Source organism: Varroa jacobsoni, unplaced genomic scaffold, assembly GCF_002532875.2.
Source record: "Varroa jacobsoni isolate VJ856 unplaced genomic scaffold, vjacob_1.0 scaffold_386, whole genome shotgun sequence".
NCBI classification, from domain to species: Eukaryota; Metazoa; Arthropoda; class Arachnida; order Mesostigmata; family Varroidae; genus Varroa; species Varroa jacobsoni.
In genome coordinates, this window is record NW_019213288.1 from 164317 (window position 1) to 189384 (window position 25068).

Genomic DNA, 25068 nt, shown 5'->3' on the forward strand with positions numbered 1-25068 from the left:
TCGAGACCAACTTAAAGTGATCCGCCAAGCCAATATGACTTGACTGAAGTGACATAAAGATCTGTTAGCCTTCCCTACCCCCAGGTCATCTTATTTGAATAGACCTTAGTAATTCTGCTGATATCAGTTTATAATATTACATGAAACATTGCATTACCAACGTATGCATTTCATATGTTGCTTTAATCGTGTCGTTCGCCTGATTAGCGATTGTTGAACAATGTTCAGTAGCTAAAAAGGAAGCCAACCTACTATTAGACTGATCACAGTTCAACGATGGGAACCGCATGGCGCACCCGTTTCGTTATGAATATTCTGTCCGTTGCCCCTAGTGATTTGAAACTCCGATCGAAAATGTCGTTACCGCTATTTTCAACCTCATACCACAACACCGAAATAATGATAATGTTTTGAGTAACTGTTCAATCCTTGTCAAACACCTCTTACCTAATTGAGCCCATTACATAAATCAAGACAATATAAATGCCTTGTCGTCTTTCTACAGGTTTCTAACAACTGGCCAATTTTGGTCACTGGCTTAGTCTGTCTGCGCGGCACAGGCAAGCGGATTACTCGTCTACCCGGTGACTGTTAGCTGGACGATTTGTGCATTATGGTGAAATCGTCTCGTCGTTAGACGTTGATTTGCTTATATGGCATAGGGTGGCGGTGAGTACTATAACTTGCGTCAGTCCTATCGACAATGCTCACAACAAGGTTCAGCCGAAAGCTACAGCTTCTATCCACAATGACTCGATCTCAACGATCAGATACGAAGAGACAGGGATTGGGTAAAATGAGGGGGTTGAAAGGCGGATAAGCGAACGACAGTCATCAGGAGCCAGGATCGCTTCCACCGCTTTCGTGTTCGCCTATTCTCTACCTTGCCCAGTGCCCTCTGCTTTATTCTCATCTATCGCCCCATCTAGTTCGTTCGGACAGATGCAGAGAGGTATGGGGTTTGGTTAGCATTGTTGCCGATGGTCACCCTTCTTCATACTTGCTTCATTCCTCCTTTCATAGACAAGCTGAATAATATTGGTCAGTCCGACGGGCACCCTGGCAGTGCACAAATCCAATAAGTGTCTAGAGTGGCCAACCGATTCCACTTATCGTGGTTTACCACAATACTCAACGTCATCCACCGCGTCGCATTTGTGCTATTACTACTACGGCTACCAACACGAGCGGTTATCGGGTAGTGTGCTTACCTTTGCCCGACCATACGTCCATATATATGCACGTATGTGCGCGCATACACACAGACAGAGCACGATATATTGTCTATGCGAACTATCCGAGGAGTCCATTCCCCTGAAGGCATCGCCCACTGAGAGAGAGGTGATGATAACTTTGAGAGAAGGGAAAGAAGAAAGAGGTGTTTACTGGACACCGTGGTCTACTAGCTCTCCGCTGTATTAGGCAGATGATGGCTACTGGCTTAATCGGAATAACTGGCTTGGCTTCTCCGGAGATGCCATTCATTCACATATTTCCTTAGAATTACTGTTTTCTCAGATCGTTGTAACATGTGATGCGGATGTGCTATTGTACACAGTATGTGTCAGCCAGTGAATAATCCATTGGTTCACTCGATATAGCTGGTACATCTTCCATAAATTGAAGTCAATTAGTCTCACGACATTTGTCAACTAGTCGTCGTTACTCTAGCACGGACACTCAGTGTTAATTGTATCGAGCCTCTTTTATGTACCCACTTTTCTAGCACCACTATGCAGTGCTGAACAGCTAATTAGTATTCTGTCCAGCTATAACTGGACATCAGCTCTCTAGAGCATATAGCAGCTATACGGAGACTAAACCACCAAGCTTTGGCCAGGAATAGGTATCAAGGCCCTTCGTTTGTCTCTGCTGTTTGGTTATAGGTCCTAACGTGAAGTGAACTTCGCGTAGTATGCAGGTTTGCTTGAGATCTAATCGTTCACACTGTACAGTCAAATGCAGACCGCAACATAAAAAAGTAACGCGATAAACCTCTGGTTGATATCTTGCTCCATCTCTATCCACTTAATTTCCCTATTTCGACCGACCAAGGGAACGTCATACAATATGTGGCCGGCGCCAAGATAGGCGAAGTAGAAGAAGTAGCGACTTATTTCATGTCGCAATATCTTGCCATCATCATTTTTCTTCATTTTCACCTGCAATCCATAGTGTCTGAGCATAGCGACTAACCTCAAAATAGGGAAGAGTTCTAAGACCCTGTACGAGGCTTAGCGTTACATTTTAATATAAGATTTACCCGACATTAAGGGAAAACCCTGGCTCTATACAAAGCATATAAGCAGATAGACAGGTTAACACAGCTAACGCGAACATAAAGGATAAATGCGAAAGGCCATAAACGGAAATCCTGCACATCGTAGTGCTGAACGACACACCGGCGTAGTGTAGGCGTGAATATTCTATACAGACAAAACACAGCAGAAACGCATTTTTATATAACATTACACGAATAAAAAAAAAACCCGCTAAATATCAATTTTTACAATACCCTACGCGGCACTAGCTATGACTAAAGCAGATTGACGCAGTTGCCATACTCGTCTTCAAAGAACCCTTGCAAATGTTCTCGCTGCAATCAGCTTTTTCTCTTTTAAGACCATTGTCATTAATTTGGTCTTTCTGTAATGTTTTTTTACCTAGCTGAGCCTTGAAGACGGTTTTTAACGTGGCAAAAACAGTTTCAGAACATGGGTTGGATTCGTTTAACTCTGGATCTTTTGGCACGCTGATTTTTTTAGCTCCTTGTATTTTGTTAAAAGTAACTTATTAGAACACCCAGAATAATGGACTATTTTTGAAAAAGAGGTTACTTTCGAGAAGGGCTTCTCAGCCTCGCAGGGGTTACATACAGATTTCTTAGAACGCTTCAGAAAACCAATGGTCCTATTAAAGCAAAGTTATATATCGATTAAACTGAACTCTGCCGCAGCAACAGCAATGCAATAATCCGTGCGAGCTATACTTCGTAAACGCGAATTTATCGCACGAGTGGTTACTGAAGGACTTTCCGTTTAGTCCCCATGCAATGTACATAAGCCATTTTCACAGCGACTGTTTTCAATATGCAGCATATCTGTCATTCCGTGCGTTTGAAAAACTTATCGGCAAGATGGCACATCACTTCCAGCTTTAGAAAATGTACAGCGCACGACAACTATGCATACCTTGAAGTATTGAATCATTTTGTACTACCCTATTTTCAGTATATACGCGACGAGCTGTTGTTTCTGGGAATGCAACGTTCTATCGTCGTAGAACTAATAACTTATTCTATTACTGCTACAAACAACGAATGCATAATAAATCTAAATCAAATCTGAACTTATCGTGAACTCGTGGTACACAGTGTCTTTGCAACGCCTACTTCTGCTGCGTCTTGTTTCTTCTGGAATGATTTTTTATTTCAAGCTAAAGGGCATTACGTTCGCCCACAAACTTTTAGCTTGTTTTCTTTCCTACTCGCTCAGCAACTATATCGCAATCGTTCATTGGTCGGAAGAAATCATCCAGACCAAGAGCTCTCTTCCTATCTGCTTCGTTCCTTAATAGCAGCCATATTGCCGCCATCCCGAAACTGCAACGTTTTCGGCCATTTCTACTTTTGCTGGCACTGGTAAAGTTTTCACTAGTCTCGCCGTTGCCAGCGGTAGTACACCGACGCGAAACGTACTTCTATTGTTTTCGATGGGGGGTTAATAAGGTTCTAACGAGCGAGTAGCGCGTGCTTAAGAGGGGCACGTACCGTCCCGTTGTTCTGAACCACCGTTGCTCATTCTACGGGTACCATCATCACCATAACGACCAGTCTAGCTGCTGCTATCGCTGTGGTGATATTTGTACAACTCCGCGATCCTTCCAACTGACTCCTTCGTCATCGACCTCTTTTTTGCTCTTCGAGTTCTTTTAGTTGTCTCGTTTTCTCCGATACTGCTGCCTCTACAGTTGCACTGATTTTGCTGGTTACTCGCGGCGGGTATTCTTGCTGCCGTTGACGCCGGCTCAGCAGCTAGAATTAAGAATAATAACAGTGGCGAAAGTGGCAGCTTTACAAGCCGCAGTGGCTCATAACTGTAATGAGCATTCTTTCGATTTTGCGTTTCTGTCAGCAGAGAACGAGCCCAGCTCAGGGCTCCTACATGGCGCAATCAACGATGCTCCAGTTGTAGAGGACTTCAGCGGCTGCCGCCTCTCCTGCTAGAGCTATTCCTGCATGGACGACTTCGCACCTATGTCGTTCCCAGCAAAAAGCAACTTTTGTTTGGTTCAAAGACGACCAGTCGTTTTTGTCTTGCTGCCGTTGACGCCGCGTCTCAGATGATCTTAGTGGACGAACAACACGAGTCGTCATAATCGAAGTTCGATGAAGGACGTAAAGGAGAAGCGAACTAGAGGGGGGGCAAGAAGGAGACACAATTTTAATTACCATAAAAAATTCAAATGCACAAATGGAATTAGTGCATCGTAGAATGTCAGGAACTAGAGAGGTCGGTTAACATGGGGTACAGTCATCTTTCAGTCGAGTTGCAATTAATTCAGTGGTACACTTCCAAATGTTACGTTTTACTTTTTTTTAATTTATAGTTTACGCCCTTTCTGTCGGATTGCTATTTATTTACCTTCTGATTTCTATTTCGCCGGAGTTAATAGGATTTGAAACCACTGATTGCAGATTACCAAGCTGAACGATATATGCTTCTATACAAAGTACGACTTTTCGGTTGACCTAGCCCCGACAAATATCATTAGAAGCCTTGAGAGCCTTTCCATTCGGATTAATTTTGTCTTAGGTTTTCAGGTATTCCAGTGTTTCACTAAAAAATGGTTGTTACCCATGTTACAAGTAGGTGAACAGTATTTTAAGGCACGTGCAGACAATGGCGACTTTTTTCTTAGGCCTATTCTTGGATAATTTAATTAATTTAGTATGAAGTATACATTATTCGTAGGGTAATTGCAATTAGCAGCCAGACCACATTTAAGCAATAACTGACAGAGGATCATTATCAGTAAACTACATTTAACTAAGAGCACTAAAAATTTGGCATCTCGACGCTTTTTTCGCTGGTTATCGACGCTTTTATGCAAAATTGCGCAAAGTGGAGTAAATTTGAGAATCATCTAAAATTTTAATTAATTAACAAGCAATTTTTCATAATTTCGTACTCTTCTAAGTGTCATTCATTATTAGAGAATGCCTGTTGCTTCTTAGAGTTTTTTTTACTGGAGCTTTAGGGTTTACAGTAAAAGAATCGGGCGAGTGGAAAAGTTGACAAATAGCTTGTGGCCAACCGGTTTGCTTTACTAACCAATTGAAGGCGGCGTAGAAGGCCCTCTGCGGACATTTTTATTTGGTTGCCTGGTAGTCTCACGTTGCACACATCCAGACAGGCAAAACTCCGGACAAGCAGAAACAACAAGAAAAGGCCAAAAAAACGAAGAAGAAAAGGCTTTAAAAAGAAGAGAGCAAATGGTTTGACAGAAGGTATTTTAGTGGTTTGAGCAATAGTTGAACTACGTACTATATATACTACATTTCATACAGAGAGCTGCGCAGATGGCGACTGTTGCCACTAGCGTATTGTTTCCTTCGTTGGAACAACTTTAAAAAATAAATGACGAAACTGTCCCAAAAGCCGCTTGCGTCTTCGTTCCTTGTCCCACTTTTTATCTTTTCTTTCTACCGAAAAATTAGATGAGCTTCGATATAGATGTAACGGTGCCTCCTGTGTGAGTTTCCGCGATTCGTCCTGCGTCAGCCAGGCCAAGCCGCGCAACGGGAATTTAGGTCGATTGAGACTGCGAAGAGGATAATGTTGAAGAAAGTTGAATTGACGCCTGCCGCGGTAGCTAGTAGTGCCAAAGAAGCCACAGGAAAACTACGATGATCGATTATTTAGAACGACCACGTTAGGCGTGGTCCGTAGGGCGTTGCTGCCGTAGCAAGGCAAGTACAAGCGAGGTCTCCCACCCCTTTTACCGCTCCCACCAAGATTCCTTACCTTGACTTCATAGATGTTGGCGGCACATTGTGATAGCGAGGCAGCAGCAAAGGACGAAGCAGCGAAGGACAACAACGAGAATGAGGATAGGTTCAGCGCAAGAGGCGGACGAAAATCACCTCGTACCAAGGTAAAAGAGAAGCCACCAATTACTGTTCAAAGTTTGTCCTCCTTTTTCTTATAACACCTTTCCCCCTTACTCTGCTGAGGTTCGACTTTCGTTTAACCTTGACGTCATAGTAGAGGGAAGTAATTTGTCATTTTGCTATGTACGACACGTTTCATCGCAAAATAAAAGTTACTGAGTGTGTGCACAATCTAATAGAAGTGGTGCCATTATACATGCATTATGGCGGATAGACTAGCCGCAAAATGCATGTGACGTACCCATTTATTATAAGCTGCCTGAAAAAAAAACGAATCGAATTAGCTATAGATATATAGTTTAATGTACGATTCAGCGCTACGGGCTTAGCACTAAACTCTTACGGTGCTTACATACAAAATACATGTATATATTTCTTTATATCGCCCCGATCATTTAATGCCTGGTATAAGTTGGCGGCAACTAAGATATATGCAGGGGCCACTATGATTACCAGAATCATACATAATAAACTATCGCTATTAAAAAATGTACCAATTTTTATTACCCTTTATCTAAATGACGCACGCGATAAGATAAAAGAGAATAAATGTAGAAGACCTTTCATGCCTGTCGTTTCATTAAAGTGCGCAATTTCATCTTTTTTTTTAAGAGCAAAAATTCACGTGAAAATAACTAGAGAAAATGCAAGAAGTACAGTAATTGTGAACAGTTATGGGAGCGAAACCAGTTCCTCGGACGTTATGCGCGTTTGTTGGCATGGTACAACACGGTGTCAAGAAATGAGTGGGAGTTAATAAATTCAACATAAACATTTTGTAACCTACGCACAATTACCAGTTATCAATATACGGTTGCAGGTAGAAGGGGCAACAAAGGGTACTACGTGTGAAAAACGCACGTTCATGTATCAAAATCTGAAGCTTGAAAAGAGAAATAAGAACAAGACCACATCTATAGTAGCAAAGACACTTCGTGTTCCCACACCAAGTTGAATTCATCCTATATTACTTCGCAGAATCTCCAGATGAATTAGCTCCAAAGGTCAACTTTACAATTTTTTTTTTAATTATTAATGATATTTATGTCTTACAGACTTATTCCCCTGTATGTGGTTAAAAATCACTATATATTTCTATGAACTCTACGCTCAGAGCAGGGTTGAACAGCACGTCAGGCGTAACGTATGTGAAACTATGCAAACTTTTAACTAAATAATTGCGACTTCAATAAATATAAATACGTTGCGCGTACTGCTTATGCGTCATTGATTTCTAACAGATGAAAGCCATATTCAATGCCGATTTACAGGAGCTACATGTCAGGAAATCCATCCCTTATATCTGTCTAGGAACCTAGCCTCTAAGAGCCTAAGTCCACGTTTAAAAAAAACAACTCTTAGATTCTAGAAAGCTTATCTGCTGTTTGTCGAGAAACGAGCAGCAATGCTGGTTGAAATTTTTTAAGGTAGGAGAGCACCATAGAAATTCGCTACCTTTATAATCAGTTCATGTGGCTAGCATTTAGAATGGGCCTAGGGAAAAATAACTGCGTTAGACAATGGCGATGCATCTTCAGTTCCCTATCAGCTATACTTAATAAGAATTCTGTTGTTGCATACGCGTCAGTTTCTCCAGCGTCTCGTTTTGTAAACGGCCCGCTCAATCTAAGCAGAGAATCATTTCAACTGTATAGCTGTATCCCTAATGAAATGTCAGTATGGGCAACGATGAATTGGTCTAGGTGACAACCCATCTTCGGGTCGTGGCTACAGCATCGTATCATCAACGGCACCGAATTCCCTGGCTCGATGTGATATTTGTAGGGGAGCAGTACACGAGTAGCAGTTGGCTCGTATTGCGGCTGATTGTCGTCTATTTCAGACTGGTAAGGATCGGAACAACGGATATCTGTAACTTCATACGCTTGCTCTATGGGAAACAATAGTTGGGGGAACAATGTGGCAGGCTGCCAGGAATCGTCTTAGTATACCCCTAACATATTGCTTTAGACCAAGTCGTCTTTCTTCACTCGAAAACCAATTGTTAAGAAAGCTTTCGTCTTCCTATAAAAATGCTCATTTGATTTATTAAAATTTTTAGCGGTTTTCATTGATGGCGATGTCGCACGTCGATCCTTTTCTGGGAAGCGGAGTCATTCTCAACTCTGTCGTTGCTGTAGAAACCAAGGCGAGATATCGTAACTAAAAAAAAGGAAAGAGCAATGTTAAACTTTATGCTGTATTACTGTAAAAGGCTAATTTAGGTATAGACATATTATTTTTGAAAGGCGTAGATATATATCCTAGTGGACCTTTATCTTTGATTGCATTATTGCCGTCCACAACGCACTTCGTAGCCGAAATATTGGAACGACATACCGATGAGGTTACGTGAAGACTCCTATAACGAATGTATCAGGCTCATGCAGTCATACACTCAGCTAGAACTATGCTGGCACAGCTGTTAGTTAGATCTAATTAAATCTGTAACTTCGAATATCGTGCTTCAACATACTCCTTTTTTATCTCTTAACCAGTAGAGGAAAACATTTTAGAAAGCCCGAAATGCTTGCTCCCTTAGTTCGCAACATGTAAGGCTTGTTTTCTCATAAGTTCTCCAAAAATAGATGCTACTAATCATCCACCCTTAATAACAATCATAGTAACAACAGTAATGTAAGCGCAGTACTTAAACACTACGTACCAAGCCACAACGAGGTAATACACCTTAATAACCACAGCATTTTTCGACGGGCCTGATTAACGACCACTATTTTGAGCATAGCTAACAACTGGCTTACTTCTCGGGTTATACCGAAATAAGCCATTATTATGTTGACAAAAATTATGTTATATTCTTACCCACTGCAGCAAAAACCTGGTTCAGTCTCTTGCTAGCCCCGTTAGCGTTTAATAGGCGTCCAGAGAAAGAGTACAAGGGTAGATGCATTGTTCTCTAATTATGGTGGAACATTTCTAAGCAATTTGATTTTAAAGTTAAATATTCAGCGTGAAGAATTAACAGTGCGCATTATACGGCTTATTAATGGTAGCTAATTTGGATAACAGGCCAAGCAGGTGTTGAAGAAAGGAGCAGACACTCTTCTAAACGTTCCCGTGCCCACTGATTTCTCAACCGTAAAATGAATTCCAAAGCTTATATGATTTCATTGAAAAGAATACCCTATCATTCAGTATATCACCCCCTTAGGAATTGATTGTTTCAAATTTCGAAGCATTCTGTATAAACACTGACCAAATAGAGATGACGAAATTTGTAATTATATAAAAGAATTTTATGTCATGTTCCAGACTGCTGTGATGCTTTCAACTTATGAATTGAGTGTATACGGTAGACGACGCAAAGAGCACCAACTTTAATGCGAAGAGACTTCCCTTTAACCTATCTATCTGCGAGAAAACTAGTTTTTCGTTCATTCAATCTATTGTTTTCTATCAATACGGGCAAGAATAATTTGGCAGGAGTTCATGAAGTTAAACTGCGTGTAACGTATCGTGTCAAAGGCGTCAGTTGCTCAGGAGTGTGTTAGGAAGTGGGTTCAATGCCAAAGACAACTCAGCAAGGAAGCTAAGTCAGTCTGGGCAGTCTATTCTGTTATAGCCTTGTGCACTTATCGACACGTGCAAGATAAGTTAAGCCCTGAGTGGGCAGAACCATTGTACGGCGCTATCGAAATGTTCGTTTGACTACGTGCAATGAAACGACAAGAAAGGAGATAGCAAAAAGTCATAAAGGTCCGACCACCTCCAGCCGTGGTAAGTGTGGCCTGCCGGCAGACCTGCTATTAGCGAGGCTAGCGACCATGCTCTACACCTCTCCCCCCTCATCACATGTTAAACCCCGCTGGCCGGAGGCCAGTTAGCCCCATAGACGGAAGTAGAACAAGACTCGAGAAGGAGATGAGAAAAGATCATAAGGAGATTGGTGGGGGAGCTGAAGAGCGAGCTTGTTGCGGGTACAGAAATAAAACAAAAAACGCGGATTATGAAGGGGGTCTCATCGAGGCTTCTGCGGACACTGCATGTTTCCACGGTCAAGGCAAGAAGCGTCGGCTGCTGGCAGCAGAAGCAGCAGTAGCGCAGTAAGGCTCATCCGTGAGCCCTGCTCCAGTTGAGCCAAAGCCCATCTGCCGCTTGCCGGTCGTGTCTTGGGACGAGTGCCCGAAGCATATTTTGGCTGCCGGTCGTGGATTTCGACAATCCGTGCTGTCCATGCTTGGTGCCCTTTTCTTTGCTTTTCACTGGCAGGAAGAGCAAATGACCTAGTACATGGAAAATGGAACGAATGATAAACCAGCCGCATGGGGAGATCCAAGAAGGGGAGAGGAGGCACGAAAGAGAGGAGGGAATGATGGAAGGGAAACCCGCACAGAATCCAAAATTACGCCGCAACGTGAGTGGCAAACTAAAAGCAAGAACATTTAGTCGAGCTCGACGAAAAGCTTGATGACGGGAAGCCAAAATTCTGCTCGAAAAATATAAATCCCCCATAAACATCCCTCTCTCTGGACTCCATGCCAAGGAGCCGCTCGAGCAGGATTCTGCTCCGTAACAACCACAATAGGTAGTGCGGTAGGACCAACGTAAGATTCTATTCGGGAGCACAACTGCTGTTCGAACATAGGTAGGAGCAAGTTGAAAGCAGCTATCATATTGCGACCGAAGCGTTGATGCCGCCAACGGTGCCGCTGGGGCTCGGACGGTTCACTGACAGTGAGGGAGAGCTTTTACCCCTTTATTTCTTCTTCGTCCCACTTCATCGTCTTTCAACCACTTGCCGCTTCCGCTCAGAATTGCATAAGCTTGGCACCCGCAACGGCCACAGGGGTAAACCGGCGAGCTGTGTGGTATGTCCTAACGTCTGTCTGTTGCTGCCGACGTTAGTGGATAGGCGAACACGCGTATATTGATGCGTCAGGGTGCGCACGTAATCCGATTGCTGCTCGTCCTCATGCAGTGGCTGGATGACAGTGTGAGGGTCAGAAGAAGTGGAGGGCTAACAAAGACATTACGATCAAAACAAAAAAAAATGAAAGCGGCAGGATAACGGCGACAACAAAGGCGAGTACAGTGACAAGCGCCATTGTCGGACCTCCTTCGTTCCGTTTGATGCAATAATAGTTCTTCTTTATTAGCACAATTATTATGACCATGATCATCGTTACGTTATCAGTTTCGAATCGGCAAACCCTAGACAGCGCTAGGAACTCGGTAGGAATCTTTGTTAGATTGCACTGGAGGATAGCAGCCAGCGTACTAGCATTTCATGACGTTTCGAATAGTTGCGTCTATTTGATCGCTGTGCTATTTAGGATGGCACCGCACTGTGTTTTCGCGCTTTTTTCGAGAGCGAAAATTCCAAAGCTACCGTATTCAGCCTTTTAAATGATTGCACAGCAAATCGGCAGTTTCAATTTTTCACGAGTTACAAGATCCGTCAGATAGCTAATGCGTTCAATGGTTTTGAAAAAAGCCGATTCGAATCTTGTATGCAGCGTATATTGTTCAAAGTCTAAGTTTCCCCGCATCTTTTTGTTAATGTATCTTCAGAACTGGCGAAAAATTACGGTAAATCAGCCATTAATCTACCTCAAACAAGGATCTTGTTTTTTAGAAACAGCCAGATTTGGTTAAAAAAAAAAAAAAAAAACTATGTCTTAGGAATTTCAAGGTTTTCAGTTCGATGTCCTAATAGGGTTGAGTTAAATCTGTCCTTTATAGCTGTCACTGTGCGGGTTCATTATCTACCGTGGATTATCCGTAACAAGTGGACCCCATGTCAGGACGATCTGCATGCAGAACATGCGGGTAGCTTCTCTAAACATGCGACGAATTGGGCAGTTTCGACGCACTCTGTAACGAAAGCATGATACAGAATTCACTTTCGTTGTGATTAAGTTCGCGCTGCTGGTTGACGATTGTCATTTCCTTGAAAAGGAGCTTAGGCCATGCGCAATTGTCGAAAATTCCGTTTCAAGGTCTTTTTCACCGATAAGAGAAAGACCCCCATAAATACACCAGACAGACAAGCTGATAGGCGCTTTTTATGACACGTTTACTTTGACGAATGAATTTATTAAATAGAGCACAGTCAACAAATGAATCAGCTGCCTTCGTACCATAAATGTCACTATGTAAAGCCATGGTTGATCGATTGTTGTCTAAACACTACGGCAAAAAATACGTGCACAAGAACCGCTACATTGGCGGGTTAGTCCGGCGGTATTGATTTATCTGGTAGATATACAAAGCAACATCTTGGTATTTACCGATGACGGAGCTATGTAAAACGGCATTTATAGAAATTGTTCGTGTCGCTTGCTGGAGATAATGTCGGAAACTGGGTAGATTGAAAGGTGCAGACATATGGCTGGTTTGAACGCCTCTGACCGATAGGAGACTAGCTGTAACAACGAACGCCAACGCCGCCCGTTGTCTACTATGCAGTACTGCGCACGACCATCGCCGTCGTCAAACGGTCCTTTCACACTGGCAACCGATTCCCGTTTCTATTCGAGATCCGAGGCAGATATTATTGGGGCTAGAATAGAATCCATTATATGTATCCAATTTGCTTCTATGTGGGCGGAACTCTGCAGATCAATGAGTATTTCGGACGTAACGTTTAACACTATACATATTATCGTGTGATTTAAACGACTGAATGCTTGTGGGATTTAATAAATAAAACCTATTACATTTGATGTACATAAAGGAGTGTCCAAGTGTCGAGTTCATTTCAAATAACACAACTGCGGGCAGCGCCACTTAAAAACAAGTTATGATGTGTTTATTTGAATTTGGCCCACTCTAAATCATGACTGGTCCTGTTACAATTACTGGATACATCAATCCACGCAAGCCTCTTGTCTTGTGAGATGCTAGCGAGTATATAGCGAACGAAATGAATAGCACTATCACATACGATAGTAGTAGTGGGCGTATCAGCTTGAGCACGACATCAATCAGGACGACGTGGCCGCAGCGCCAAGTACTCGGGATTGATCTAGAGACCCCCGCTTCCAATTGGATGAAGCACGTGATGCGGTATGATATTAGCAGGCTTTTCAATATAGTTTATTATTTTCATTATCATTATGAGGCGTACCAATTCTAATAAACGCATACTTTAAAGCCGGCGCGATCTTTTTGTCATCAGCATCATTAGGATTGTTGCCGTCTTGCACGATGTATGATCGGCATTTTTATTACAGCCGTTATCGTTGTTCTCGTAGAGGAAATGTCATTTTGATAAAGGCCTCTTAGATAATTATTCTTTGTCAGTATGCAGTTTCGTTTACATCACTACGCTGCAATGTGCCATACCATGCGAACAGTGTCATCCGTCAAGCATCTCTCTCCTTCAGCCTTTTTCGTAACCCCTGGTGATATTTCTAGCGCTCTGTCCAATAGCAAGCGAGAACGGGGTCAAACATGCAAATTTATCATGGCAATATGTACCACTTGGCTGCTGGCGCTAGCGGCCGCTGCCACAAGTTCTACTGGGGCTGCTATTGCTGTTGCTATTTCGGCTATAGCAGTTTCTACCGCGAGTAAGTTTACGGTCGCTCGGTTCGTTGGCTACTCTATCTGCTACTGCCTTGCCGCAGAGGCTCGTCCGTTATTCGTGATCAGCTCGCGGACTACGTTGCCGTATTCTGTGCTTTAATATAATTAGCCAGGATAGTCGAAAAGAGGGTGTCGCGGCCAACTCAAAGGGGGGTAATACCGCCACAGCAGAGCGGGAGAGGGGGGTGCAAGGGATACTTCATTAATTTGCTTTATTCAGCAGAATTCTGCACTGCAGGCACTAACTCGCCCGTCCGTAGCTTTCGAGCGTTTCCGTATATGGTTTCTACTACGATGTCCATGCTGCGCGTTTCTCTGTGACCCCAGAGGCGGCCATACTACCTCAGATATAGACTCTTTAAATGAATAACACCATACAAAAACATAATCGTACGTTGCCAACAGCAAGCTACAGCTGGTGGAAAAATGTCCTGGTGGTACAAACCTGCTGAAGTGGCAATGCCGCGTAAAGCAATATAGTTGTACGTATTGAAAGTCAAAATGCAGATGTACTTGTAATTAGATTCATTTATATATATATATATATATATATATATATATATTATATAACTGAGAAGTATATGTAATCCTGGTTAGAAACGGTGGCTCCCGGGAGTGTTTGCGAATTCTTTCATTCGTCGCATAGAGAAAAATATCTTTTTCTCTTTAGTAATTATTGGCTAATTATAAAAAAAAAAAAATAGATCAGATGAATACTTACAACAAATACAAAAATATCGCTCTTCGAGAATGATGCTCTAATGAGATGAACTATTATTTATGAACGCATCATGCGCAATATAGCGACGTTATCAGTATGCCAAGAGCGGCGTACAAACGTCTCGATAAACTGTTAGCCGCTCCGATACGTTTGTTGTTTTAATTACGCAGAACTGGACTTCTAATTGTGGAAAAGGCAAATAAATGGAAGGCGACATAACTCGAAGATTTTCCTAGTAAAAACTTTCTTCATTTACAACCTATTGAGACTTTGTGGCGTTGAAACTGAAAGCTGATAATAGGGCTCTATAAAAGAAACGAATAATTTAAGTAAATATAGAACGGGTGTGCTCGACAATGTAGTCGATCATTTGGCCATTCATAACAACTATATAGCGCCTATATAAATCAACGAGAATTGCAAAAAGGTTGTTACAAGTTGAAAGAGCTTTATGCGAACCCCCGAAGCTTCGACAAGGGGAGACAGAATCGTGAATTTTAGGCACTTCTCATCATGCTACTTGGGTGCTGAGTGTAGTTTCTGATGGCTTCCTTATAAGAGGGTGTATAAGAAAGCTTTCGTCCTGCGCTGACACAGTTAATTTCTTCGGCGGCTTCTGACATGGTTCACGGTGTTAAGTCTGCGAGCGATTGACAGGCACGAGATAAGGCGCTCAATATTCAAAGCAACGATTTACGCTCGTCCTGCGATTCTTAATTACAGTTTTTCTTGCCTTACCTTTTCCATTACAGCTTGCATTGTATTCCGTCCGGTTTCTCTCGTATATTTGTTCAACATACGTATGAGTACCTCTTATCTGTCATGTATAAAAGGAGGCGTTTATTCACCAAGCGAATAGTGTTGATTTGCTCTAAGGCAGTGTTTTTGCTGGCCGCATCCAAGTGAATAGAACTCTTGATCTGAAACACTTTTTATAGAACAGGACTACTTAACGGTTATTTGCCGGAAAACAAATAAAAAACGCTTTTGTATTTACCGTTTGTCACTATTTTTTTTTCTTTTTACAGAATCTGTATTAAACGACAACTGGTGAGCAAGTGTTTTAGCAATGGTCACCCATGCTGGGGCAGATTGCGCGCACGGCGTGAAACTGACTTGTATCAAAAATAATTATTTTGATTTTTATGTCGTGCACTGCTGGTAACCGTTGCTTCAAGCGGCCCCAATACGAAACAAAGTGTGTCTAAAGCTTAGCCTTTTTCCGCGTAATCTTTGTTGGAGCGCTGGATTGATGACAAGTAAAACAGAATTGATTGGCAAGCATCGTCTATCCTATAATGTAATACACTGAAGAGTTAGCTTATAAGCCAAGTAAACCGCCGCCTATAAAAAGAGCGTCGTTTGCCCCTTCTACTACAAAGTATTAACACGTTTACATAAGCTATGGAGGCAACGCGAAAAAAAAAGACTGAAATTCCTTTGGACAAAGCATGATTTACAATACCTCGTTTTTTTTGCATTGGAAATAACAACAAAGTTTCAAATATAAACTGCACACAGCTATTACGGTAAGTGGTAGCATTTAACTCTAACCTAACGAGTTGCTTAATTAGGTTATTAAAAAAACGTTCAATTTATAAATTCGAAAGGATACTTGTAAGTTCTGGCGTCATCTGACATTGAGTCTAATTGATCAGGAGAGCAGCTTCGATGATCTGTTCAGGGTCAATAAAAGCATATTACAAAAACACTCGACTTAATTCCTTGTTTATTTCTTTTGTGTTATGATTCTAAACATTAATGTCTCCTCTTTCTTCGATGCTGGTATCCGAACGGACTGTTGTACCATCCATATTTCCGTTACGTATAATATGCACGATTTCTTTACCCATGTATTATTACTATATATAAAAATCCACATTGCAGTGGGCTTTTCGTTGATTATTTTCCAATGAAATATAGTTGCAGAGGATCGAGACCTATCTATTAGGTTCAACCACGTACTGCATCTTTGTCTTTATATGCACGTCACATGTACGTCCGTCGGGCTGTAACAGTTTCAAAAAGCTCAACGGCCAAGTTTGTAAGCGACATATCTATCTAAACAACTGGACATGGTTCGGAAGATGATGCTCCAGAGGATCTGCCAGGTTGAGATACTTCACTGTGCACAATTGTCGACGAAAAATTATTCATGAAGTATTTAAGACACTGAAGGAAAAAAAAAACTCTTAAAAACTTTGAGGAGCTTTCGCTCGTTCTTGTTTAAATACACCCTTGTGTAATTCATGTAACAATTTGATTATTATCATTAACTGAGCGGTTTTAGTGATATGGGAAAAATCTATTAGTTAATTTCTCCTTTTTAGTTGTCACACTCAGTTAGCATCAGAGGATCCCTTGGCCCAAGCCTCCCCTCGCCCACTGTCGCCCGCCTTCATCACTGCCACGTATATTAATTAAGCAATAAAGATTAATAAATTATATAAGCGGCCCTTACCACTCTGTTTGCCGCGCCACCCTGTGAGGCTTTTCACGCGCCGCTTATTTTGATGTATTGATCAGATAGTGGTCATTCTTAGTCTACTCCTTTATGTGCTGTACGTTACTACTGCTAGTTTTTCTTTCACTTAATTACGCTTTGCTCATTGTTGTGGTACACGATTAGTTCCGAACTGAAGTCGTACGAAGAAGTGCACTCTTTCTTGAGCAGGGAGCACGCTATTGTAGCGCTCAAACTTGAAATGTCAGAGTTTCCGTCTCGTTTATGCGTTGAGATGATACCATTCTCTCCTTACTTACTTGTCCTTGTTCCCATTTCCTTCTTCCATCGGTAGCAATGTTGAGCCATTAGGGCTAATACTGAAAAATGAACATACCGCACGAACGCTTACATGGACCTAAGCTGCGTACACACTCATAGAATTATATATATATATATATATATATATGCGCTGCTTGCTCCCGAATTCCGCCAGGAACTCAGCCCACTAGCCATACTCATATTCCCGCACCTTCGACAGCTGCCTACTAGGCTGTCCACCTCACCCGCATTGAGACAGCAGCAACAGTATCAACGCGGTAACAATAGAACAGGACTAGCGACCCTAGTGTATGTGTGGACTAATGTGGGGCAACCGTTACGCAGCAGGGCAAGACGTTGATTGATATTCGCGCAAGCGAGGACGGCAAACTTTCGCGCACTCAACTGTGGCGGCTGCTGATGCTTATATTGTTACTCTAGAGTCCCTGAATTGTTATAGTGGTATGAACTAGCTGAAACCATATTACCGCCTGTATTGCCTAATAAAAGTTTGATGCCGTCATCGGCCAAATGAAGGTTTTGATCGGTTATTGACATTATACAGAGGATTGGTGGATGCTGTTACTGATAAGGCGACCAGATGATGGTATATACTCTCACGTATGTAAATGACGCACAGAGCCAAATAGAAAGATGAAGTCATAGAATTTTAATACGGAACCTCAATACAAGATCATGCTAATCATTATGATAAGCGTGTGTGCGATTCTAACGTACGCGCAATCACGGGACAATGCGAAATGTTTGAGCCGTCGGTCTGGGGGGGGGGGGGGTGAGTGAGGTACCGCTGTAACTCGTGCCATAGCCAACCGGTATGATTTACAGCATTTTTTTTGCAGCAGCTAACTGCTGACTGCTTATTGCGGACACCATTGCAGTTAACTTCAACTGTGCTATATATTTTTGCGTATTGAATTAATATCTACTTATTGATTCATTTATATCACACGTATGTAGATAGGCTAGCCTTTATCGCCTTGAATATCACAACGTATTTTTAACAATTGATTGATCTATTTGTGCTCTAATAGCGTGTTGCTGATCGCTTATTTACATCGTATACATTGGAACATTTTTTCTCAAGATACAGCCCCGCCTCGAGTAAAATACCTGCATGACTCTCGGGCACAAGTTACGGCAAGGTGCCTGCAGGAGAAATCAAGAAGCGGAGCGTAGGAACACGTATGGCGGCTGGATGAAAGATACCAGCCTACAAGAGACGGCGCCCACACAGGCAGACAGACGGGAAAACTAGCTCGCCAGGAACGCCTATAAAGTTTACGTAGTGGTGAAACCCGACGGTCAGCTTCTATACTATATAGATTATAGTATAGGATGTGGTGTAAGCTCCATATGCCGAACGCCTACTGAAGATAGAAGGGACCGCATTGGCTGAGGCGAACGGAACCGAACCATTCGACGTGAGGAGCCTTACCAACGACCAAATTCGTTTCGTTTGTATGCGCCTAGCTGAAGGCGACGGGCCGAAGCAGTAGTTTTAGCAAGCTGAAGCAAGGAGGGACTCTCTTAGCCGCTGATGGAGGTGGAGTTCGTCTCACTCGTACAAGCTATTTCGCTGGTCAGCATTCGCTCAGTCGGTTTCTCTCCTCGGCTTCCCTCTTTGGCAGCTTTGGTTCTATTTCATCTCTTCGCTTCCTTCGATGCGGCCGCATTGCCAACACGAACATCAACAATTCGATACAATCTCTACCTCACGACTCCTTCCACCACCCAATCATTATATGTAATTCCATATAACGACAAAACGCAGTGCCGACTGCGACTGCTGCTGCTAATTCTTGCAGGCAGGTCGCCGAAGTGTAGATCGTTTCAGCCATAGCTCTACCACTTACTAGGGCATGTTTGGCTGTACAATCGTTGGTCAGTAACCCACAGGTGCAAACCTACGTTGGATGACAGCCACCTGTTTCAACGTTCATTTATTTGTATTCATAGTGGCTACGAACAGCAGTGTAGATACCCGAGACAAGTTAGTGCTTTGGTGGGGGGGAGGAGCGCCCGCAGTTGAGAGTGAAAATTCTGATGTGGACTATACAGCCCTATGTTCGCGTCGAGATCTTTCAGAGACTACTTTGCATCGTCTTCGAACGAAAAGCGAAATAACTCTACACGAGGGAGAAATATCGTGCAATATACAATGTAAAAGGGTGCTACGTAACAAGAAATTTCTCTTTGTGTGTTCTCTCTCCCACCTGTGACTCTATAGTATAGCGTTATTTTTCTTAACCATATTTTTTATGAAATTTTTACTGTTTCAGCTTCCAGCTTGAAATACGGTGATATGCTTATAGATATGATACTGCTGCTGCAAGCAATCGGATCCAGATATGGACAATTATCTTAGTGACCACAAAGGTCGCCGACAATTTCCTCTAAAGTTCTTTCTTTTCGAAGTCAGTTTCGAAAGAAGTTAGTTCCGCGACTGAACCGCATTCAAGCCACGTATAAGCGCGTATATCACCAAAACTAACTATTGGCTGGATTTTCGTTCACTTTTTTAACTTGTTTCGCGAGGTATACTTACTGTTTTCAAAGGCCTAGAGAATGGAAGTTGCCTGCCTATCTGACACTGGCTCCGCCATTACTTCTACGCTAAGAACCTGCATGACCACGAGGATTACATGTAAAGTGCAAGTAAAATTCTCAGTAGTAGAAAGAGTGTATCAATACGAATTTGACCATTTGAAAGATGTCGACAACGAGCGCGTCACATGTCCAACAAAAATACACAGCGTTTAATTACCGGCACTCTAGAATGAAAATGCGGACCGGTGATTTCACTGCGCGGACCGAATTTGAACAGCTGAGTGTTTGGCCTCGTCTCCAACTATTGCGAATGATCTAGAAAGAGAAGCATGTTATATGTATGGCTTTACACTGTATATATCCGGTCGTGCACAGAGAGAATCAGACTTTCAGCTACTATTGGCCTAAGCTGTGCAGTTGTTCGACTATATTGCAGGACTTTACTTTTCACTTTCGGCGGCGGTACTACCAGAAAGTAGTACTAACTAAGTCCGATGCTCTCTCTTTCGGAGGTTCTAATCTAAAACTCGTGAAGTTATGAAAATGCGATGTGTTCTGTTCTGGAATGATCTAGAATTCGGTAAGTAGATCGATGTAACGCATTGCACCTGGACGTAGCTGCTCCCAAGCGGCCCATTGAAAAAAGGGTAGTGACATGTACAGCTCCCACTGCTGGCTTTACCAACATGCTATCCAGTCTGCCAACAGATGCGGATGTCTTAGTAAGTACACCATGCATCTAAGAAGAAATCATATCTAAAAGAGTTTGATCCCATGCTGAATGTATTTGACCGCAGAAAATGTTTTGGATTGACTTGATACATCTTTGCCTCCCAAAATAGATTGGCATATGGCTGTTTTTACAATTCTTAAGGATCACCTCACGTTCATTAGTACCACATAAATTTAATAGCTTCAGCTTATACTGGCAGCCAACGTTTATACAATATAGTTCTATAGTATATATATATATATATATATATAGTTCATAGCCAACATAGTTCACGTTGGCTCGCTGGCACTTTTGCGCTGCTTCTCGAACAGCTTATTCTACGATGAAATGAAGAGAGTTGTCAGTAAACGCTCACCGTGCGGATTGTGTGGAACTTTAAGTACCGTTGAGTGTTCGTCATGCAAATAAGCCAGAGACGGCTGCGGAAACGCACCGTCTCCATCATTAAAGGGCCGTAGCAGTAGCTGTGGTGCAAGAACGGCGCTGTTTTTCATTTTCCCTTGGAACGCCGTCCTAGAAGTCTCTGCGCATTAGAAGCCTTCAAAAAATATGGGAGGGCTTTGATTAGAGATGAGGTGGTTTGGTGGTGCCTGATCCCATCTATTCCTCTATAGCCCCTTCAGCGTTATAGTTTCCCATTGCCTTCATTGTTTCTCACAAAGGAGGACGCTCCAGAGACCAAAGGGACTCTCTTCCTATTCAAAGCTCGCCAAGAGACGTCGACGCGGTTTAGCCTTCGTTCCACTATCACGAAAAAGAGAAATGCTAACTTCAGCATACCACTGCAGTCACAGCCCAATACATCACGTCTAGCTTATGATGATTGTTTGCGCGAAAAAGTAATTTGTGACTGGATCGATAACTCGCGCCCAGTCCCCGTACGAATGCTCCATGCATACATAGTTCGCAAATAGACGCTTAGGTTTGCCATCCAAAATGTCTGAAAAATCATATTCGAGTAGATAGAGTGAAGGAACAGAGCAGTGATATCATCGTGAAGCGACATGGCCACGACGAACGATTTATATTAAGATATAATCGGAAATCCAAGACCAATCTGAGTTTCGTACTGTTTTTAGGCTCCAAACGAAAGAACTAAAGTTGGCTAACGTTGTAGACTCAGTAGCTCAGTTTCCCAATACCTAGAGTTAATCACACTGGTTCTTATCGAAGCTGGCTATACAAACATTTCGCCCCTATCACCTTCAGCTCTGATTCCTTAAAAAATACCTAGCGCGATTGTTTTCTCCCTTTTAATGGTTAGGAAAGAATGTATGCATAGTAAACGACTTTGAAGAGACCGTTTGCTATATCGTATTATGTTTGGGCAGTGTTATTTTTGTAATCCTTTATTTATTGCTTATAACCGGCCTCTAATCGGGGGAAACCTAGAACCATCAACAGCAGAAAAAAATTGTCATAAGAACGCAATTGGGGCATCCTGGGCTGAATATAAATTTTCGAATTTAAGCGAGTGTTCTTTGGGTCCCGTTATTTTGGGATTCAGTCTGACCGATGCTCGTAGAAGGTCTACCGACTGCGTAGCAGAAAAGGCGATTTGCCAACAAGAGGATTTGCCTAAAATCTATGGCTTCTCATGCAGAAGATCTAAACGCTGAGGGAGCCCAACGAGAAGAGCGGCTAACTGTTATCACGATCGTAAATTTGAATAAATGCCTTAGATTTTACGCCCGGTACTACCGTTAAGCATTGCTAAAAACAAAAATGGCCTGATTGTAAATAACTTTGAGCACTGTTAGCACAAACCTTCCTGTGTGCTATAACATCGTGTGTATATCGGGGCCTCGTGTACATGTGCGTACTAGGCTCGCGTTCAGATAGCCTATAAAAGGTGGTAGAAATGCTTCTCAAGTGATAATGCATAAGAAGTAGCTTTCGGAAACGTAAAAATCATGAGTAATGCATTCAGATTGAGCTACTTCATTCGGAGGTATCATAGGCATATGGACACGGTCGCATAAAGAGCATCGAATTTTATTGTTAACATGTTGTACAGGCTCGCTTTGAGAGGTTCAATGCGACGTGTACTTTTTCCAATTCCATTTGGACTCGATACAGGTGTGTCCTAAAATATATGATTGGCCATCTAGTACATTACTTCATTAAGATCAGGACTTGCTATGACAATAACTCCTTTTAGCGTCTACCTAAACTTCGGCACCCGTCTGTGTACTTTGAGAAGTAGCTCATATTCGCTTGTTCCCTCTTGACTCAGTTGGTTATTGGGGTAACTCAACAAAAGCTTTTACGGCTGTCAGTATTTTTTTGCATGTACATTAAAGAATAGCATTACAAACGCCAATCGTTGGTCATTTCAATAGACGTACGTACGTTTCAATAGATGAACGTACCGGTAATAATGAGAATGGACATCCTCGACAGACCATCAGTATCAAAGCGTACGTAGGTTTGGCGGCAGCAGCACAAGCGTTACATTACTGATTATATCTACTATGATAGGGTCTCACTCAAGCTCAATTGAAACTAATTCAATTAAACGTATAGTTAAGCCGTGCTAAGGCGATAAATGCTAAGATTGCGCAATAGCGATACTACAGAATACGATTATAAAGATTCCGTTGGCAATCGCTTGTTTGGCAAAGAGCAAAAACAATGGGAAGCACGCGGAAATGGATGATTTTATTCAATACAAACAACTAGCAAACAAATGGTGGCTGTCACATTAACAGCGCGGTAGCATTACAAAACGCATTACTATACCACAATGCCGACTGCAGTCCATCGTCAGCTGTCTATGTCGCCTCCCTGTCGCATGTGCTGATACGTGCGGTCTAGTGTTACTGTAATATATCGCCGGCCGTATATGACGTACTCACATTTAATAACATCGCTAAATGATCAAGCGCATTGTTGGCCATAAAATGGTGCAGTGGATTACGCAGAAATGCCATCTGTTAACCATACGAAATTCTTCTAATATACAGTGAACCTTGTCCAATTCTCAAATGCAAATCAGGCCGCGATATAGGCATTCTCTTTCATCTGCTACGATATCGTACCTTTGATGTGACAGAACACGATCCATTCGGGCAATCGTGCGTAAGTTCTGCTTGCTTCTGGCTTTTGCTCTTATTACCCATATTTCTCTACAAGGCAGAGACGCGTTCCTAAGCTCTCGACTTTTTGTCCCTTTGCCGCCGCCCTCGTCGTCGTGTTGGGGTAGTAGCACTCCGGCATTCCTTGAGCTTACAGATCTCTGTGTATGTGTCTGGCGCACGACGCTATGGCGTTATTGCGCAACGACGCGATAATATCGACGTGTGCATCTGTGAAGGGGGCGATGCACGTCCCCAAGGGTTGAATTAAGTCCACATCCTTGTTCCCCCTTCCCTTAGGGCAACGGATTGAGTAGGTAAACCTTGTGATGCCACCGGCCATGGAAGCCAGTCAAAGCTCATGCCTGCTTCGCTCCGATGGGCGAAGCCCCCTTAGGGCATTCTGTCTTGTCATTTTCTCGTATGGGAAAACAGAAAGGAGGCACCTCCGACGAACCCTTAACTGTTTGGCGAGATGATGATAGCTGCTGATCCATATCTACAGTTTCCAACACCGCTCTACAATGCTTAATGCGTCAAACCGCTATGCAGGTCTTAAAATATGAGTTTTCGTAGCCGTTTCACAAATCACAGGTGTTCCTACTGTTGTTTTACCCTTTACGTTGTATAATACATAGAATGTGTTCCGGTAATGAAAGTGCACATATACAACAAATCTGTAATAACGCAGGGCAATAAAATAAACGACATAGCAAGATAACTACTGTGTCTCAAATTGAACACAGCTCTCGATTATGTGTGCAAAGCTATATTTTAAAGACAGCGAAATTTATATTCGGGCTGACTGAAGGCATGTAGACATATACATCGAACACATATAAGAAGTGCGGTTATTTTAAATTTCGGTATGCTTATGTGAGTAATAAGAAAACGATTAGGTACAAATTATGATATAGACGTTGGCAGTATGAATATTCTGCCACATTTTTTCAGCACTGAAGGATGTAATTAATATTTACAAAGTATTTCAAAGGCATTGCAAGTTTATGCAACCCGTCCAAAGATAATATGCAAATAAGTCAATAGGAAGTGCAACTTTCTTTAAGGTCGTCTTACTTTCTGAATACGTTGGAATACGTAAACCTGTAGCGCTTCAAGTTGACCATGATGGTTCCGGTTGTGCTACATATTGGGTACAAGGCTGATGTGATGGAGTGCTTTTGAGCTACTTTTTTTCAAGGTGGTAAGCAGAAATTCAATTTCATAGTTTTTGTCATACTTTACTATAAACATTTTATCTTGATATACCTTTTTATCCAGATAGGTAGCCAGACCTAGTGGTGTATTTTTTAGAACTTTTTTTTATCTAGAGGGCTAACGTACGTTCTTTAGACTGGTTTTCCAGCATGCGGGTATTGCAAAGCCATGCATTGTAGCACAATGAGTGGAATTTTTTGCTACATCTCTTAACCGCTTCACAGTCAATTGAAGATGTTCGACCCACAACGCTAAAGCGTTTTA

The 25068-nt window shown here is 42.3% G+C and overlaps 1 protein-coding gene across 9 annotated transcripts in view; it reads right to left on the bottom strand.

Moving 5' to 3' along the window:
• The window catches only part of LOC111259938 (uncharacterized), an 86662-nt gene that overhangs the window by 17265 nt on the left and 44329 nt on the right, over window positions 1-25068 (bottom strand). For all 9 annotated transcript variants that reach the window (XR_015310804.1, XR_015310805.1, XR_015310807.1 and 6 more), the window contains 2 exons: window positions 5334-8335; window positions 3770-4412 (listed from right to left, as the gene is read on the bottom strand). Coding sequence is in view for 4 of the 9 variants with exons in the window: in XM_086968086.1 (XP_086824212.1) it covers window positions 8241-8335 (95 nt within the window). In the remaining 5 variants the exon portion in view is untranslated. The remainder of the gene's footprint in view (window positions 1-3769; window positions 4413-5333; window positions 8336-25068) is intronic.